The sequence below is a fragment of the Abramis brama genome, assembly GCF_963993115.1.
Source record: "Abramis brama genome assembly, chromosome: 7".
Lineage (NCBI taxonomy): Eukaryota > Metazoa > Chordata > Actinopteri > Cypriniformes > Leuciscidae > Abramis > Abramis brama.
In genome coordinates this window covers 41,857,808-41,876,282 of record NC_139969.1, presented here as the reverse complement: position 1 = coordinate 41,876,282, position 18,475 = coordinate 41,857,808, and the positions used below count along the sequence as shown (strand labels likewise).

Below are 18,475 nucleotides of genomic sequence, written 5' to 3'. Positions count from 1 at the left end.
GAATAACGTTAGTGTAGGCCTATGTAAACCGCAAAAAGATGAATCGCATTTCTATAATATGACTCGCCTTTCTGTGAGATGAATGAAGGGGACATATTTGTAAAGACTGTTTAGCCTAAATATGAATCGCGCGTCTGTGTGTGAAAGAATAAACTGCTTTGCTATAGCCTACTGAGATGAGTAAAAATCGACTGGAATATGTTGAAATAAAATGTATTTGTATAAGCAATGTATTAAACTGCAAAAAAAATACTATTTTTGTCAAAAATAAATTCATAGACTAAGATGTTAGATGTTCCAATGTTGGCTATATTCAAACTAATGAATACATATGATAAAATGTAGGCCTATAATCTTTTTTTTTTTCTTTTTTTTTAACAAAGAAAGAGTACACTTGAAATATTGTTGAAATTGTAATTATTGTTGTAATTGTAACATTTTTAATAAAATAGCAAAACATATTTACAAGAGAGATGTAAGCGAAATCTTAAATGGTCAATATAAGTCTTCTTCTAAATACATCTTTTGTCCTTGCATTGTGGCTCAGTCAGTTTCACACCTGAGTGAATGGCTAATTATGCAGAGTGGGTGGGATCCTTGTAATCTAAGGTGTAAACTACTCCTCCCCCTCGCATATTGGCTTTCCAAGCAAAACCTGTTTTACACCATTTAAATCAATGTATTTTTTTTTGTGAACGATAAAGCAAGACTATTTTTACATCATTTTGAAGCTAGAACTCAAAGGGACAACATCCATTAGTCAAAAGTCTTGTGGACACATATTTAATATGTGTTTTGTGGTCTTAATTCAGCAACTTTCATTTAAATTTTTTCCAATAACCACGCATAAACATTATTCTCTTAAAAATACAAACATCTACATACACGTTGCTCGCATATTATGGTAGCCCTGTTTGTGCTATATAGAGTGAATTTACACCTTTGCCATTAACATGTTTATAAATAACTGAAAAAAGCACAAATGTCAGAACATCTCAAGGACCCCAAAAACAGCTTGGTCCCCAGAGGGTTAAAGTAAAGTAATATTATAAATAAACTTACCTTCAATGGATCTTATTACAGGCAGATACTGATCACAGATTTTTAAAATGCACTTATTTAAATTTTTACAAATTACAGTATACGCTGCACCAAAATTAGGTATTTGTGAAATAAAAATATTAAATTGAAAGCAGTTATGAACAAACATTGTTCTGCCTCTACAGTAACTGAAATAATTATTGACCCATGATCAAACTGTCTGTCTGGAAATATTGTCATCAGCTAACATTACAACTAAAAGTAAAGTGATATTATAAATAAATGAGCAATACTCACGTCAGTGTGTTGAGTTGACAGTGTTTATCCTGCAGTAGAGCAGCGATCTGATTCACTCGTGTGTCTCCTAGTTCATGTCCACTCAGATTCAGCTCTCTCTGGAGTAACGGGTTTTTACCCACAACTCTATTCACATACTGACAGGCTTCCTCTGCAGCAGGACTCAGAAACCTGCAGAAGAGGCAATTCAGGCATCAACTAAATGTCTGTTGCATTACAAAAATGATTGATACGATAAAAAACTTCATTATTGTTTTAAAGACAAGCTCTAGTTAGTTATTTAGATGTCAAATTTTTCTTTAAACATTTAAATACACAAATAAACAAACTTAAAAGAAACTAGAGCGACACTCAGTCCTAAAGCAAACTCATAAGAACAGAAACGTCTCACAGAGCAGAAGGGCAAAAGCTCACTAGCTTTTTTTAACGTCAGCACAGAGAAAACTGGCTTGTGAAACTGCATGTTTGTGAACATCTGGAGACTCATAGACCTGCTGTAGAGAGATGCAGTGAAGCTGGGCTTGATGGAAAACTATTGTGTTCAGTAAACTATTTCATTAAATGAAGTTTAAAACGTAGATTCGGGAGGAGCCTAAACATTCAGTCCTGTCGATCATCATTACGAGCATACTATATGAGCAGCAGACTCATTTCATTGACAAATACTTCCGATTGACAAATTCTTCCGGCAGATGACCCCGCCCTGCCCTTTGAACCCTGTCCCAACCAACCCGACAGTGGCGGAGGCAGAAAGTGGTGATGGGTGGGCCTCTAAAAGTGTGGGTGGGCCAGAATAATTCACATCAGCCAATGCTTTTCAACTGGCTTCATTTGGGACCGTCCCTCAGTGGCGCCAATTCACTAAAAGTCAAGGTATGGCAAGTTCAAGTGACTTTATTTAATCTAACAACATTACGTGACAATATCAATCCAAGAAAGTCAAAAACGACAGATAAGAACAAGACAAAACTGCAGTTACAACATTAACCAACAGCACCAACCGATTTAAAACCTAATAAATATATTTAAAAAAATAATCACATATTTGGAAATTGGAAATAACCTGGTAACAGGCAGCTTTAGGAATGAATAAAAATTCCCTTACGATTCTACAAAAAAAATGTGAAATAGAGATCTCATAAATTAGTGAATCTGGTTGGTTTAAAACTCACTATAGGCCTACGTCGCTTAGCAAACACAATGTATTTTATCTGTTTAAAGTTTATTTACCCCTTCAATATTTTTCTGTGACTGTCTTTGGGACAGTTTACACAAAAATGGAAATTCAGTGATTATTTACTCACCTTGATGTTGTTTTAAAGCCTTATTACCTTATTTTTTATGGAACACAAAAATACATTTAAAAAAATCCCTGCTGCGTTTTCATGCAGTTAAAAAAATAAAAGAGGATTCAGATGTCATAAAATAATCCCATGCAAATCGTGCTATATTTGTTCTGAATGTATACTGGGTTTGACGAGAAACAAACCGATAATGTTATTTATTATTAAGTGAAAATCTTGGCCTCGCCGTTGCTACATACACGCGAGCGCACAGCAGTTCGTGCCACTGCGCCCAGGAGAAATTAGCCTATGTTTTATTTTTTTAGGATTTCAGCTTTAATACATTTTAATTACACAAGTCTCCAGTATAAACCTCAGAAGAGTATGTGTATTTATCTCAGTTGTGCTCAGGTCGTCAGACAGTCAGAATGACAGTTTTTGCGTGAACGTTAGAACAAATAATAGGCCTATATACCCAAGTCAATGTATTATTATTTTCTTTTTGTATTAGTATTTAAAAATATTTAATTTACAACTAATTTAATCATTTATATCTTGATGCAGTTTATTTCTAATTTTTTTTTTAGCACTTGGGTATGGCAAGGTGGTTTGCAGTATAAGCACTGCCAGGTTCTGCAACAGAGAGGACCCAGAAGCGAAGAATTCAAATCAACAATGCACTTATTGAAAATCAAGTTTTAAACAGTCGGGCAGCCGAGTCCCGAGCCACCAACATGGCTGAGGCTAAAGGGGGATCCGTTAACCAGGCAGAAGGGTTTGCAATGTTGCTTTATTTGTGTAATTCCACTGGGTGCCACTAGTGTAGTAGCAGAAACAACTTCACAAACTTCACCTTTAATCACTCATTTTAAGCTTTAAGCGCTATTGCTCAGTGCGATCATGTGAAAAAGGAAAACAAAAACATTGCAGGAGAGAGAGACCCGAGTCCTAACAAACAACTAAGTTATATTACAATGTCTGAGTCCTGTATCGGCAGCCTGCCATTCACGTGGCTTATATACATTTCAGAAAACCCCTTGCTCACAAATATCACATGCAAAAAATATTGCATAACCATGCCACGGCGGGCCAGACTAAAAACCCACAGCTTACCTTGTATGGCTGATGTTTGTTCTAAACAAGTCAGAGTCGCCTGGGTTTTGAATTGAAGATGTTGATATCGTCATAAACTAATTAGCCTATCTGTTAGTTCTCTTCTCAAGGAGGCTCAGAGAAACGTGCAGAGAGTTGAAGGTGAAAGTGAGGGAGGGTAAGGAGGTACAGTACTGTGCAAAAGTCTTAGGCATGTTTTTATTTATGTCATAATGGTCATTATGTGAGAAAATAATTTGTGTTTGATTTTTGTCATTAATAAATATTTCATTTTCTTTTTTGTTATGGTAAAAAGAGCAAGAGAGACAGAGAACCCCACACAGACTCCCTGGAATGATGCTAAGTCATGAACACAGTGTTGCTCCCCTTCTGCACTGGGACAGGGAGGGGTAGTTATGGGGAGACTGGGGTGCTGCTGACTCATCTGTTGTTAAGTCTGCTAAAAGGGGCATGGAATGATTTAATATGAATATCTTGCTAAACGTTTCCCTGCACTGATTAAAGGAACCGTATGTAAGAAATGTATTTCAATTAATCATAAAATGGCCCTGATATGTCACTAGACATTAAGAAATCATGTTCATTTCAAATACTTGTATCACTGACAACAGTAGTCCGGCCAGGATATTGTCATTTAAAAGTGAAGTTGCAGCCCTCAACTGATGTTGATGTTGTCATGTTGTGTTTTGGCCTGATGCGCTGCCCTCCACCTATCTACCAATCACGAAGTCAGTAGTGTTTCGGCATCCGGGTTGCCAGCTCTGCTCTAGTTACCACAGCTGCAGCTACAAACGTGTCGGATAAAAAATGTCTAACGTTACGAAACCTAAAAGACCTCAGAATCCGAAATACGCCGTGACAAAGTCCGAAATAAAACAAGGATTTGTATAGGAGATGCCTTTGAAAGATGGAGACGGCTGAAAACGGAGAAGAATTTGAAGACAGACGCAAACGTTGCTAATTTTCTCCTGGACAGGTAAGATTCATCTATGTTTGGCTAACTTGTACTTAATGTAAATGGACATTTCAAATATTCATGACAGTCGAACAAAGTTATGCATGTTCGTGCAAAGTAACGTTTCTAACAATGTACTGTCACATACGAGCGTACATCTTTACGATTATATTTGGCTAATTGCCATTAGTAAATTTTTGCGATACATAATTACTTCGTAAAACATCTCTCATGAAGTATAAACATAATTAACAGAAAAAAAAATTACTGTGTAGGACTCGTCACTTGCCATTGGAAGCTCCTTGTAGCAGCCTACGTTCCTGCTGGATCCTGCAGCCTATCTGGCAACCTCGAGTCAGGGGGAGGGGGAGGGATACACCGCTCTACAGTAATTTGAAAGTGATTGCAGTACCAGTTTTGGCCAAAATCTTACATACAGTTCCTTTAAATGTTGATGAAATGTAGGCTAACACTAGCCTGCAGCTAGCTAGCTTATTTCACTATGGACAACAGGTTAATATCACTCACAGACTAAAGGCTAACCACCTTTTTGGTGAAAAACTGGGTTACAGATTGACACCCTTTCTTTTGTCTTTCCTTTCTCTTCTCTTTCCTTTTTTGAAAACCAGATTTTCTTTTACTATGCAACATTGTGGTCTCTGTGTTTCTGGCGCATCGCCTGACTGTCTGCAACTAAAGTTACTAAACACCGTCACTGATGAGTGCGGACGTAAGGCAGGACCAAACCATTTCATGCAGATACAGGGGGGTGGTCGCTCAATATGGATGTTTACTTTTTGGTCAATGGGGATATTTAACTTTTATTGGCAAAATAAGTAAAATCAAAGACATCATTAATTTTATTATTATTTGAAATATACTCAATGATGATGGTTTATATAGTGTATAATATAATACAAATTTTAAATTAGTTGTTACCTATTTGTTGGGGCCCCTGTCAGTCAGGGGCCCTTGGAATTGTCCTAACTTTTCCCCCCTATACGGCGCCCATGAGCTACAGTACTGTGAAAAGTACTGGCACTTGTGTTAAGATGCTGTAAAGTGAGAATGCTTTCAAAAATAAAATCACAAATTGAATTTATTTATGATTTAACTTCTATTAACTAATTCAAATCAATATATGGTGTAACGACCCGTTGCGTTTAAAACGGCTTTTGTCCAGGTACACTTGCGCATAGTTTTTCAGGTAGCTTTCCAGGAAGGTTTCTTTAAGCATCTTGGAGACGTTCCCGCAGTTCTTCTGGATTTAGTCTGTCTCAGTTTTTTCTGTTTCTTCATGTAATCACAGACGGACTCGATGATGGTGAAATCAGATCATACCATACCGGCTGTTGTCAGACTCCTTGTTCATACAGAAATCTCACTGGATTATTACAATTAATGGCAAAAAGAATGTTTGGACATGTAAACTGATATTTCCTACTGACACACTACAGCAAAAGATCTTTTGGAGTTCGGGGAGAAATGCTCCGTTCCTTTTATGAGTCGGTTGTGGAGACAGTACTTTTCTGTGCTGTTGTATGCTGGGGAAGTGGAATCAGGATCAGCGATGCAAGCACACTGAATAAACTGATAAAGAAAGCCAGCTCTGTGTTGGGGACTACCCTTGACCCACTGTAGGTGCTGATGGAGAGGAGAATTCTGGCCAAACTTTCTGTCACTTTGTGTGAAACTGCTCAACCTTTAAACGGTATTGTTGGTGCACAGGAGAGTACATTCTCGGTGTAAGAAGGAGAGATATTTTAGGTATTTTATTCCTGCTGCAATTAGGCTATACAACCCCACCCTGATTTGAAGTATGTGCAGAATAGTGAGGGTATATGTATATGCATTTATATGGATAGAAGTGTGTATTTGCGTGCATGTATAGGTATATACAGTGAGGAAAATAAGTATTTGAACACCCTGCTATTTTGCAAGTTCTCCCACTTAGAAATCATGGAGGGATCTGAAATTGTCATCGTAGGTGCATGTCCACTGTGAGAGACATAATCTAAAAAAAAAATCCAGAAATCACAATGTATGATTTTTTAAATATTTATTTGTATGATACAGCTGCAAATAAGTATTTGAACACCTGAGAAAATCAATGTTAATATTTGGTACAGTAGCCTTTGTTTGCAATTACAGAGGTCAAACGTTTCCTGTAGTTTTTCACCAGGTTTGCACACACTGCAGGAGGGATTTTGGCCCACTCCTCCACACAGATCTTCTCTAGATCAGTCAGGTTTCTGGGCTGTCGCTGAGAAACACGGAGTTTGAGCTCCCTCCAAAGATTCTCTATTGGGTTTAGGTCTGGAGACTGGCTAGGCCATGCCAGAACCTTGATATGCTTCTTACAGAGCCACTCCTTGGTTATCCTGGCTGTGTGCTTCGGGTCATTGTCATGTTGGAAGACCCAGCCTCGACCCATCTTCAATGCTCTAACTGAGGGAAGGAGGTTGTTCCCCAAAATCTCGCAATACATGGCCCCGGTCATCCTCTCCTTAATACAGTGCAGTCGCCCTGTCCCATGTGCAGAAAAACACCCCCAAAGCATGATACTACCACCCCCATGCTTCACAGTAGGGATGGTGTTCTTGGGATGGTACTCATCATTCTTCTTCCTCCAAACACGTTTAGTGGAATTATGAACAAAAAGTTCTATTTTGGTCTCATCTGACCACATGACTTTCTCCCATGACTCCTCTGGATCATCCAAATGGTCATTGGCAAACTTAAGACGGGCCTTGACATGTGCTGGTTTAAGCAGGGGAACCTTCCGTGCCATGCATGATTTCAAACCATGACGTCTTAGTGTATTACCAACAGTAACCTTGGAAACGGTGGTCCCAGCTCTTTTCAGGTCATTGACCAGCTCCTCCCGTGTAGTTCTGGGCTGATTTCTCACCTTTCTTAGGATCATTGAGACCCCACGAGGTGAGATCTTGCATGGAGCCCCAGTCCGAGGGAGATTGACAGTCATGTTTAGCTTCTTCCATTTTCTAATGATTGCTCCAACAGTGGACCTTTTTTCACCAAGCTGCTTGGCAATTTCCCCATAGCCCTTTCCAGCCTTGTGGGATTTTGTCTCTAGTGTCTTTGGACAGCTCTTTGGTCTTGGCCATGTTAGTAGTTGGATTCTTACTGATTGTATGGAGTGGACAGGTGTCTTTATGCAGCTAACGACCTCAAACAGGTGCATCTAATTTAGGATAATAAATGGAGTGGAGGTGGACATTTTAAAGGCAGACTAACAGGTATTTGAGGGTCAGAATTCTAGCTGATAGACGGGTGTTCAAATACTTATTTGCAGCTGTATCATACAAATAAATAGTTAAAAAATCATATATTGTGATTTCTGGATTTTTTTTTTAGATTATGTCTCTCACAGTGGACATGCACCTACGATGACAATTTCAGACCCCTCCATGATTTCCAAGTGGGAGAACTTGCAAAATAGCAGGGTGTTCAAATACTTATTTTCCTCACTGTATGTATATGGGTATATTTAGGTTCTACGTATGCATAGGGATGTATACGGGTTTGTATGGTTTGCATATTTGTGTATATGTACTTAAGTAGATGCACGAATGGAAGTTATTTAGTATATTTACTATGTTAATATTTTAGTCCATATTACCGTAATAACTTGTTTTAAATAATATATTGAATGTTTTTGCTTAGACTAGGGGTTGAGTGGCATTGTTTTTGTTTTTGGCATTGTTTTTTTTTTTAAATATAAAAACAATATTTATGGTTTAGTTTACGTTAGATTTATTGTTGAATTGAACTGTTAGGGTTAGGTAAGGGTTATCTATGTTGTGTCAAGCAGTTTTTTAGATTTCAGGATTTCTTTATTCAAATAGGACTTCATCTTGGATGCCCGAAATAGCTGCCCAGCAACGTTGCAAAAATGGCCGCCATGTGAACAGAATTTTCTTGAACGAGTCTTTGCTCCTACCCACTGGTGATTTACTTGGCCTCGCCCTAAAACACACCCATCTCTACTCCTCACCATTTTCTTAAAATGAAACGCCCCCACATTCTATATATTCTGGCGACAGTACATCTCTCTCATTACCGCAGTAGTGATGTTGGCAACTGGTCTCACGCCAGCTTTCAGAGTAAACTTCGTTTATCACTGCCACAACAGTGATTTCGGCCACAGTTCTCACGCCAGCTTTCAGAGTACTTTTCTCTCATTACCGCAGTAGTGATGTTGGCCACTGCTCTCACGCTAGCTTTCAGACTACATTTCTCTCACTACCACAGTAGTGATTTCAGCAACTGGTCTCACACCAGCTTTCAGAGTAAACTTTGTTTCTCACTGCCACAGCAGTGATTTCAGCCATTACTCTCACACCAGCTTTCAGAATAAAAATTTACCTTGCTGCCGCTATAGCAATTTCGCACCAACTTTCAAAGAAAATTACATTTCTAACTGGCGCAGCAATGATTTCTCACTTCGCTCGCAATAACCTCCATTCTTTTCACTGCCGCATCAGTGATTTCTACCCCTGCTCCCCGCAGGAGCCCCTTCATTTTTTCCTAGCTTCCACAAAAGATTCACCCCATGAGCCACCGTATATTTCTCCATAGTCACTTCAGCAAAATATTCTACTCATCTTTGGGGGGAGAGGGCTTAATGTCTTAAGTCTTTTCTACCTATACCTATATCGCCAAACCATTCACGGTTTATTGCCCAGTTTGCTGTCTTTGCAATAATTTTAGTGGGTTTTAACTTGGAGCTCAAGCCGAGCCTAGCCAAGTTAGTTTACTATTAATCTTTAAGGCTGAATGGGCAGGCAAACTAGTGAAAAGGTTACTAGAATTTTTTATGACAAGTGTGCACAAAAACAAAATTGTCCATGTTAATTTTCAAGGTATAACTTACTCCAGAATATCAGCACATATACTGACCCATTATGTCTATTTGAACTTTAGCTTGTATCACAACTAAACTATGTTGACGGTTATCATCATCATGACAGAGCCCATAGCATTTGATCTGATCTTGATGCAACAAATTGTCCAGCTTATTATATAACTAAAATAATATATTTACCCTGCATGTAGCTAATTTAGTTAATTATTTGATCCCGTCTCACCTCAGTGTCTTCAGTTGACAGTCTGAATCCTGTAGTAAATCATTTAGCTCCTTCACTCCTGATTGTCCAGGATCATTTCCTGTGAGATCCAGCTCTATCAGGTGTGAAGGGTTTGATTTCAGAGCTGAAGCCAGAGCTTTATAACCTTCTTCTGTCACACTGCAGTTAGAGAGTCTAGAACAGAGAGGAAAACATTCAGCTGATTAATCAGTTATACCTGAACAATATAAATCTGAATGATCGCTCTTCCAGTCTCCTCTACAATAAGGAAGCCCTTTTTCTGGTGGTCTATGGCACATTCGGCAATGTTTCGCTGGCGTATTGCATGGATTAGTGCAGCGATTCCCCACTTGGCGCTTCAGCATAAAGAGCAGTTTCCTTATGTTATGTTCGCTAGTTTCCGATATTTTTTATGGCTGTAAGGAAAATTAGGAAGAGAGCCAAAGCACTCTTCCTGTGAACTAACATATCAAGAACAGCAGCTATGACCATCTCCATGGTAAACCCTGTCCCTACCATCCTGTTGGCATGAAGGACTAGCATTTTGGGCATTCGTGGGGTCATAGGGAAGTTACGACTTAGGGACCCCATTTGTTAGTTTTCGACATAACGTTGAACGTGACTGACGTTACTGATGTAACCCTCATTCCCTGATGGAGGGAATAGAGACGTTATGTACCTCCTGCCACAACCCTGAACCATCCCACTGAATGGCCGGGACCCTGTCTTGGCTCCTCAGCATAAACCTGAATGAGTGGATGTGTGCCGCCATCTTATACAGCTGTATGTACGGGGGAGTTGCTGGGCATGCAAATTCCACTGGCCATTTTTCTAGAACTCAGAGGTGATTTGAGCTGACCCCATTTGTCAGTCTTTAACATAACGTCTCTGTTTCCTCTATTAGGGAATTAGGGGTACATTAGTAGCCAAGACTTTCTCTTGCGCTTTTGTCTCCAGCATCCCCCTGTCAGTCATTGAGCCTCAGTCTCGTCATGTGACTTCTGTGGCTCAACTTACCTCAGTATCTTCAATTTACACTTCTTCAGCCCAGTGCAGAGCAGCTTCACTCCTGAATCCTGCAGATTATTATTGTTCATGTTCAGCTCTTTCAGATTGGCATCTGATCCAAGAACTGCAGCCAGAGCTGAACAGCTTTTGTCTGTTAAGTTACAATCATTTAACCTATAAGGGAAATAAATCGGACCACAGAATTAGATGGAGCACATTCAATACATTTTTTTCAAAAAATAAATATTAAATACGTTTTCCATTATAATTTTTTTACATAAACACTTTTTACAAAAACTAAGCATTTAAAATATCAAATTATTGGGAGATACAGTAACAACTGATAATGTATATACTGTATTTAAGCAACCTGTTTAATAAAAAATATCAATGTTTTATATTATAACCTTTCAGAATTTCAGAAAGATTTCATCTTTCATTTTGGCAATATAAATACCATCTGTACCAAATTACATTCTTTCCCCCAGTTTGGGTATATGAATAAAATATGTACTTTTTTCCCTCAAGTATGAGCATGAGCTAATATATAATTCTATAAGTCATAACAGTCTGGTGTATCATATGATATAAAACATGCAAACATTTTTACATTGTCTTTTATATTTTTTCTAAACATTTGATAAACTGTCTCCACAAAAAAATACAATTTTCAGACTATTATTTCATATGTCAGGCTTTACAGGGATAAGTTAATGTTCATGATGGGGAATCACTATAGAGTAATGTAGATAAAGACATTTTCAGATGAGAGCAAAACATGACAAAATATATTGAAAGACTTACAGAGCTCTTCTGGAGGTTTTGATGACTGCCGATAATCTAATGAGACACTCGTCTGATTTCTTGAATTTCTGAAGCTCAAACTCCTCCAGCTCTTCCTCTGATGTCAACAACACAAAGGCTAAAGCAGACCACTGGGCAGGTGAAAGGTCACCAGATGAGAGACTTCCTTTGCTAAGGTGGGTCTGAATCTCCTTCACCAGAGTTTGGTCATTCAGTTCATTCAGACAGTAGAACAGATTGATGGATCTCTCTGCAGGAAGATCATCTTCTAATTTCTGCTTGATGTACTGAACTATTTCCTTGTTGCTCTGGTCATTGCCGTCTTGCTGTGTCAACAGACCTCGTAAGAGTCGTCGATTGGACTGGAGGGACAGACCGAGCAGGAAGCGAAGGAAAAGGTCCAGGTGTCCATTGTCACTCTCGAGCGCCTTGTCCACTGCAGTCTTGAGAAAATCAATCATGGTTTCATTTCTGTTTTTCTGTTCTGTAGACTCATGATCAAACACACTTGTCTTGTTGATGTCCAGAAACAGATGTGCATAAAGGGCTGCAATAAACTCTTGAATGCTCAGGTGAACAAAGCAGTACATGGTACCAAGAACGATCCCTGTTTCCTCCTTAAAGATCTGGGTACACATGCCTGAGTACACTGATGCCTTATAGACGTCAATACCACAGGCTTCCAGGTCTGTGTCATAGAAAATCAGGTTGTTTCTTTCCAGCTGATGAAATGCCAGTTTCCCCAGTGAAAGGATGGTGTCTTTATCCCAGGAAACATCTGGTGTGTATTCTCCATCATACTTTCGGCAGCTCTGCTGGATCTGAAAGCGGAGAAAGTGTGTGTACATTTGTGTCAGAGTCTTGGGAGTGTCTTCAGTGTTTGATTCCTGCAGTGTTTTAGAGATCTCATCAGTCTGAGTGTTTTTCACATCATTATTTCTTTCCTCCTCCAGAATGTTCTGGAGAACCGTGGCTGAAATCCAGCAGAAGACTGGGATGTGGCACATGATAAAGAGACTCTTTGATTGTTTAATGTGATCAATGATTGTGTTGGCCTGATTCTCATCAGTGAATCTTTTTTTGAAGTACTCTTGCTTTTGTGCATCACTGAATCCTCGTATCTCTGTCAGCCGGTTGATACAGTCAGGAGGAATCTTACTGGCAGCTGCTGGTCTGGTGGTGATCCAGATGAGAGCAGAAGGAAGCAGATTTCCCTTCATGAGGTTCGTTAGGAGAACATCCAGAGAGGCTGGTGACGATACATCACGCCACGTCTCATTACAATCAAACTTAAGAGGAAGGCGACATTCGTCCAGTCCATCAAGGATGAATAGCACTTTGAATTGATTCCTTCTTGTAAGGTTCAGTCCTTTTGTCTCTGGGAAAAATTGAGTTATAAGGTCCATCAAACTTAGTTTTTCTTTCTCCTTTAAGTTCATCTCTCTGAATGGAAGAGGAAATATGAAGCTGATATTTTGATTTTCTTTTCCTTCAGCCCAGTCCAGAACAAACTTTTGCACAGAGACTGATTTCCCGATGCCAGCGACTCCTTTTGTCAGTACAGTTCGGATCTCCTTGTTTTGTTCAGGAGCTTCAAACAAATTTGTGCATTCAACCTGTATCTCTTGTGCTTCATGACGCCTGAAAGCAACTTCAATCTGTCTCACCTCATGTTCAGTATTGACCTGTTCACTGCCACCCTGAGTGATATAGAGATCTGTGTAGATGTTATTCAGAAGTGTGGAGTCACCTTGCTTCGCAATTCCTTCAAACACACATTGATACTTCTTCTTTAGGCCACATTTCAGCTTATGAATGAAGAACAGCTCATCTAAACACAGGAACAGAAAATAGATAGTTTTAGTCTTCATTTTCTCTCCTACATTTATAAGAGACAATCAGACAGATGATCATGAGTCTCTTACCTTCTAGAGCATCAGCAGCTTCATCTTGCTTCATCTCTCTCAGGTAATGTAGTGTGAGATCAAGAGCTGATTCTTTGATACTGGATCTGTTCTCAATAAAGTCCTTCACAAAGTGTTGTGTGTTCTCTTTTTGTAATATTTTCTTAAACTTCTCCAGTTCATTCTTCAGAAATGTGATTATTTTGCTCTCAAGATCCTACAAACAAAAGTAAGAGAAAAGACACAATTTAAACCAAATTTACATCTACATTTAGTATAATATCTATATACAACTATAATATATATATATATATATATATATATATATATATATATATATATATATATTTAAAAAATCAAGTTAAAAGACTAACATGTTACCCAGCTGTTATTTTTAACAAATAAACAAAAATAAAAAATATATAAGTGCTTCAAAGGAAAAATAGTGATCTAGAGGAATTACATTAAATTTGTTATTTAAATAACATATTTGTTTGTTGTAAAAATTAAACATTTATAAAAATGTGTTTTCCTACCTGGAAGATTCCTAGAAGATTGTCTTTGAAATTCTCGTGGTTCCTGTGAGTCTGAACGTCTGAGTCTAATGTCTCATATTGAAGCCTGTAATCAAATAAATAAAATAAATACTGATTTTCCGGGCAAAATCTCACAGAAAGAGAAATAAGCATTTGCTGTGAATACTCTTATAAATATTTGATCAGATTTATGATAAATATTGGATCTAAAAATGTTACATGATTGGTATTCACTGATACAACTTTTAAACACAGTCAACGTGTGACAAAAAATTTGAAAATCATGAAATACCTTTTATTAGATAATGGTGTTTTCTCACTGAAGTCTGGTGGATCTCCATCTTTAGACCGATCACTCTTCAGAGACACAGAGCTGGACACATGTGAGCCTGATCTTACACTGATGACACAAAGAACAGAGAGAGAGAGAAAACACTTTAGTAAAGGAGGATCAACTGTGTGTGAAACACATCTATGTCTTTATCTAATCCTCCACAGAAATACACACACTCACACAATTTACTGTTTTATAGTTAATGATCGTGTTATTTCATTCATATATTGGTTTAACAATTTCTTTAATATACATGAGAGATATTAAACATGTTAAAAAGTACTTCACTCCAATTTATGAGAACATTTCAAGTTTTTGATTATTGACAGAAATAGAGAGCAGAAATGTCTGTGCGACACAGTTGTGTTAGCATACTTGAATTAAATTAAGTGTATAGTTGTTTACTAATGTCTGCCAATAATTTTATGATCTAAAAACTAACTATTTGGATTAAAGCATTTGCAAATATAAAACAATATAAATAAAACAATCCTTAAAGTGTTGTTATTGACAGGGAAACACAAAGTCCAGTAGAGTTTAAACTGATGAAAACAGACGCAGTCTTACCTGTGTTTCTCTGAGAGACTCATCTGAGAGAGAGAGTCCTTTCCTCTTTCCTCTGACATACTGCAGCTAAACTGACACTGAAAACTGATCAGCACTGCTTTCTGAAAACACTCAATCCTTCAGCATCACCTGGAAATGACACCATTTTACACAGATAAAGAACATCTTATTTAAGACAATAATGAAGAATGCTGAGTTATCATCAACAACAGCAACAGCAAAAACTATCTATACAATAAAGTGAGTTACAGACAAATATATTGCCATGTAAAATAACCGAATGGTCTTAATCATTTCTGATTGTTTAATGAGTTTAACTGACTCTAAATATTAATTCACTGAGGAACAGCAATTGTGTTGCTAAAACTTTGAGTGGGAAAACTGAACCCAATTTGTTATATTCTCTATTATAGTTTAATATCATTTTACAATCCTATTTACCCAATCTTTATTAATTGTTGAATCGTTTGTCATTGAATCATTACTTCAAGTTCACAATGATGGTTGATTTTATTACTTTCAAATGATCCTAAAATAACTGATTGAGTAAAAGTAACCAGAATTATAATAGACATACTGTATAACTACTAATCATAATTGCTATATATGAACTGAGATATTCAGTTTAATAACAGCAGATTGTTGTTCATTGACGTCAGGCTTCATCTGTCTGTCTACTGTAAATGTCTGGTTTAAAAATACTTTCGATTTCACAAAAACAACTGCCTAAAACTGCATAAAACTGAAGAGGAAATGGGAGAAAACTTTCAGAAACATATTCGTTTTCAATAACCCTTTCTCAATAAAACTTTTTGTGTTTTAACTTAAAAAGATTGTAATTTCTGGCAGATTCTTCGTCTGTTTGGAGTAGCAGAAGAACAGCCTTCTGTAACTTCACATTTAAATCTCGCTTAATATACAATATGAAGTTCCTAATAATTACAAATGACTGTAATGGAGAATGTATTAAACTTACTTGTAGTCTTGTCAACTAAGAAGAGAGTTTATCAGTATTTTAAACTCAGTAACGCTTGTTGTCAGTCCGCGCGCGTCGTTCTCAGAATCTCTTGCTGGTCTCGATGGATTGTGGATTAAACACATAAATGGCCGCGAGTGTTATTAGATTTGGAGGCATTGTGATAAACTGACATCTGTAGAAATGTTTTCTGGATCATAGATCAGATCAAATCCAGTGAGCGACAGGTTTAGGTTTCAGCAGTTTTACTTTCGTTTTCCTCTTCTTCGTGTGTTTTACAGGAGGGTTTGGAACAGCTGAACACACACCGACACCTACTGCACTGGAGCGGGATATTATACCACATATATCTCTAAATCCTGTTTTAAACCTCTTAAATAGACATTTCAACAGTGCATCTGTTATATTCCCTGTTTCTGGACTATTATAAGATGCTGGATATTGTAAATGACTGACATCCTGAGGTTTGTATTTATTATACATTCAGTCCTTTTGTTTTGTATTAGGACACAAATGATTCATGATTCAAAAATAGAGCTGGATATGGCCAAAAATAACATCATAATGTGTTTGTTCACTATTAAACTCCACAGAGTAAGCTACCTTTTACTTTAGGGCCCACATTTTTTTTCTTTTTTCTTTATTCCTAAAGTGTGTTTTTTATTATATTTTTCTGGATTCTGTGTTTTATGATTTAATACAAATGTATCATCAAATATGGTGTGTTTTGAAATGAATTCAAAGTGTATTTTTAAATGTAATCAGTTTCAGTGTGTGTTTGACAGTAGTTTTCCTCAGATGAAACGGGGAAAAGCTTGTGAAGTGACTCTGAAGAGCAGCTCTGGAGATGAAGATCATGTGGATTGTGTGTGTGTGTGTGTGTGTGTGTGTAATGTGTTTGTAAACATTTTAAGGAACACTGCATATGAATCCATTTTCCGTGACCAATCTAACTAATCTAAAGTGAGGACTATATTTACTCCTAATAAACAATTAACAGTACCTTCAGTACGAGCTAATTAAACAATAATAATTGTGTTAATTACAGAGACAATGTATGAAGAATTCACTATTTATAAACAGCCTAATATATTAACAATGTAGAGACTACAATACATTAACTATGAGTGAACTATAATAGTTTGTTAAAGGATTATTCCGGTATTTAACACCTTGAGTCTATTTTGTAGTTTGTTTTGAATGAACTAGAGCGGTGGACGCAGAAAAAATATGGGTTGAAAAAAACCCATATTTGCAAATAAACTATGTTAACAGTTGTAGGACTCCCTATTGCCTCTCTTACCTATATTTGTCCTGTCGTAGATGCTCTCCCTAACGATTTTGTTGTGTTATCTTCCTCGTCCGTCTCTCCCCCCATTTCATAAAAATGAGTAAATAGAAAGTTTTAAAAAAGCTAGCAACTGAACTCACACTGTTTCATCCTGGATGTGTGCGGATGCGTGCGACCGACCGACAGCACAGGCAGTTGCTAGGCGATGGGCGATAAGTTGAGCTTCCAATCTAACAAAAGTAAACGCCTGGTATTGGCCAATCCACTGTTTTACTTGTTTTTAACCCGTTTACGGACACAGGATTGGATGTATACATCCATGAAGAAAACACAGTAACAGTAGAAGGAAACGTTTAATTTGAAACCAGGAAATTCTACTTTAGTACATTTTCACACAAAAAACAGGACAATTCGTGTCCCGGGAAAGAATATAAATTTTCCGGGACTGTCGCTCAAAAAAGAGAACAATCCCTGGAAAACCGGGACGGGTGGTAACGCTACGTGTGGGTCGAAACAAAACCACATGTGTCTCATATATATGCACAAATATATTGAGTGTTTCACATGTGTGTGCGAGTGTTTCAGTGTGTTTCGTCTCATCCGGCCTTAAAGACTCGCTCTACTATGCTTCTCTCACAGGAGTGTGTGTTGTTGAGTCTCACAGGAGTGTGTGTTGTTGAGTCTCACAGGAGTGTGTGTGTTGAGTCTCACAGGTTCAGTTCAGACTCTATAAAGCATCAGTGTGTGTTCAGTGTGTTATAGACTCGCTCTACTATGCTTCTCTCACAGGAGTGTGTGTTGTTGAGTCTCACAGGATTGTGTGTTGTTGAGTCTCACAGGAGTGTGTGTGTTGAGTCTCACAGGTTCAGTTCAGACTCTATAAAGCATCAGTGTGTGTTCAGTGTGTTATAGACTCGCTCTACTATGCTTCTCTCACAGGAGTGTGTGTTGTTGAGTCTCACAGGAGTGTGTGTTGTTGAGTCTCACAGGAGTGTGTGTTGTTGAGTCTCACAGGTTCAGTTCAGACTCTATAAAGCATCAGTGTGTGTTCAGTGTGTTATAGACTCGCTCTACTATGCTTCTCTCACAGGAGTGTGTGTTGTTGAGTCTCACAGGAGTGTGTGTTGTTGAGTCTCACAGGAGTGTGTGTCGTTGAGTCTCACAGGTTCAGTTCAGACTCTATAAAGCATCAGTGTGTGTTCAGCATGTTAAAGACTCGCTCTACTATGCTTCTCTCACAGGAGTGTGTGTTGTT

The 18,475-nt window shown here is 37.9% G+C and overlaps 1 protein-coding gene across 1 annotated transcript in view; it reads right to left on the bottom strand.

Annotated features, from left to right (window-relative positions):
• LOC311087312 (NACHT, LRR and PYD domains-containing protein 12-like) overlaps positions 1-16,201 on the bottom strand; it is a 160,724-nt gene extending 144,523 nt beyond the window's left edge. The window contains exons 1-9 of the mRNA XM_084120631.1: positions 15,930-16,201; positions 14,954-15,082; positions 14,345-14,452; positions 14,053-14,137; positions 13,538-13,733; positions 11,613-13,443; positions 10,818-10,982; positions 9,801-9,974; positions 1,339-1,509 (exon numbers count right to left, since the gene is read on the bottom strand). Coding sequence (XP_083976757.1) covers positions 1,339-1,509; positions 9,801-9,974; positions 10,818-10,982; positions 11,613-13,443; positions 13,538-13,733; positions 14,053-14,137; positions 14,345-14,452; positions 14,954-15,012 — 2,789 coding nt within the window. The 5' untranslated portion in view covers positions 15,013-15,082; positions 15,930-16,201. The remainder of the gene's footprint in view (positions 1-1,338; positions 1,510-9,800; positions 9,975-10,817; positions 10,983-11,612; positions 13,444-13,537; positions 13,734-14,052; positions 14,138-14,344; positions 14,453-14,953; positions 15,083-15,929) is intronic.
• Between the last annotated feature and the right edge of the window lie 2,274 nt (positions 16,202-18,475).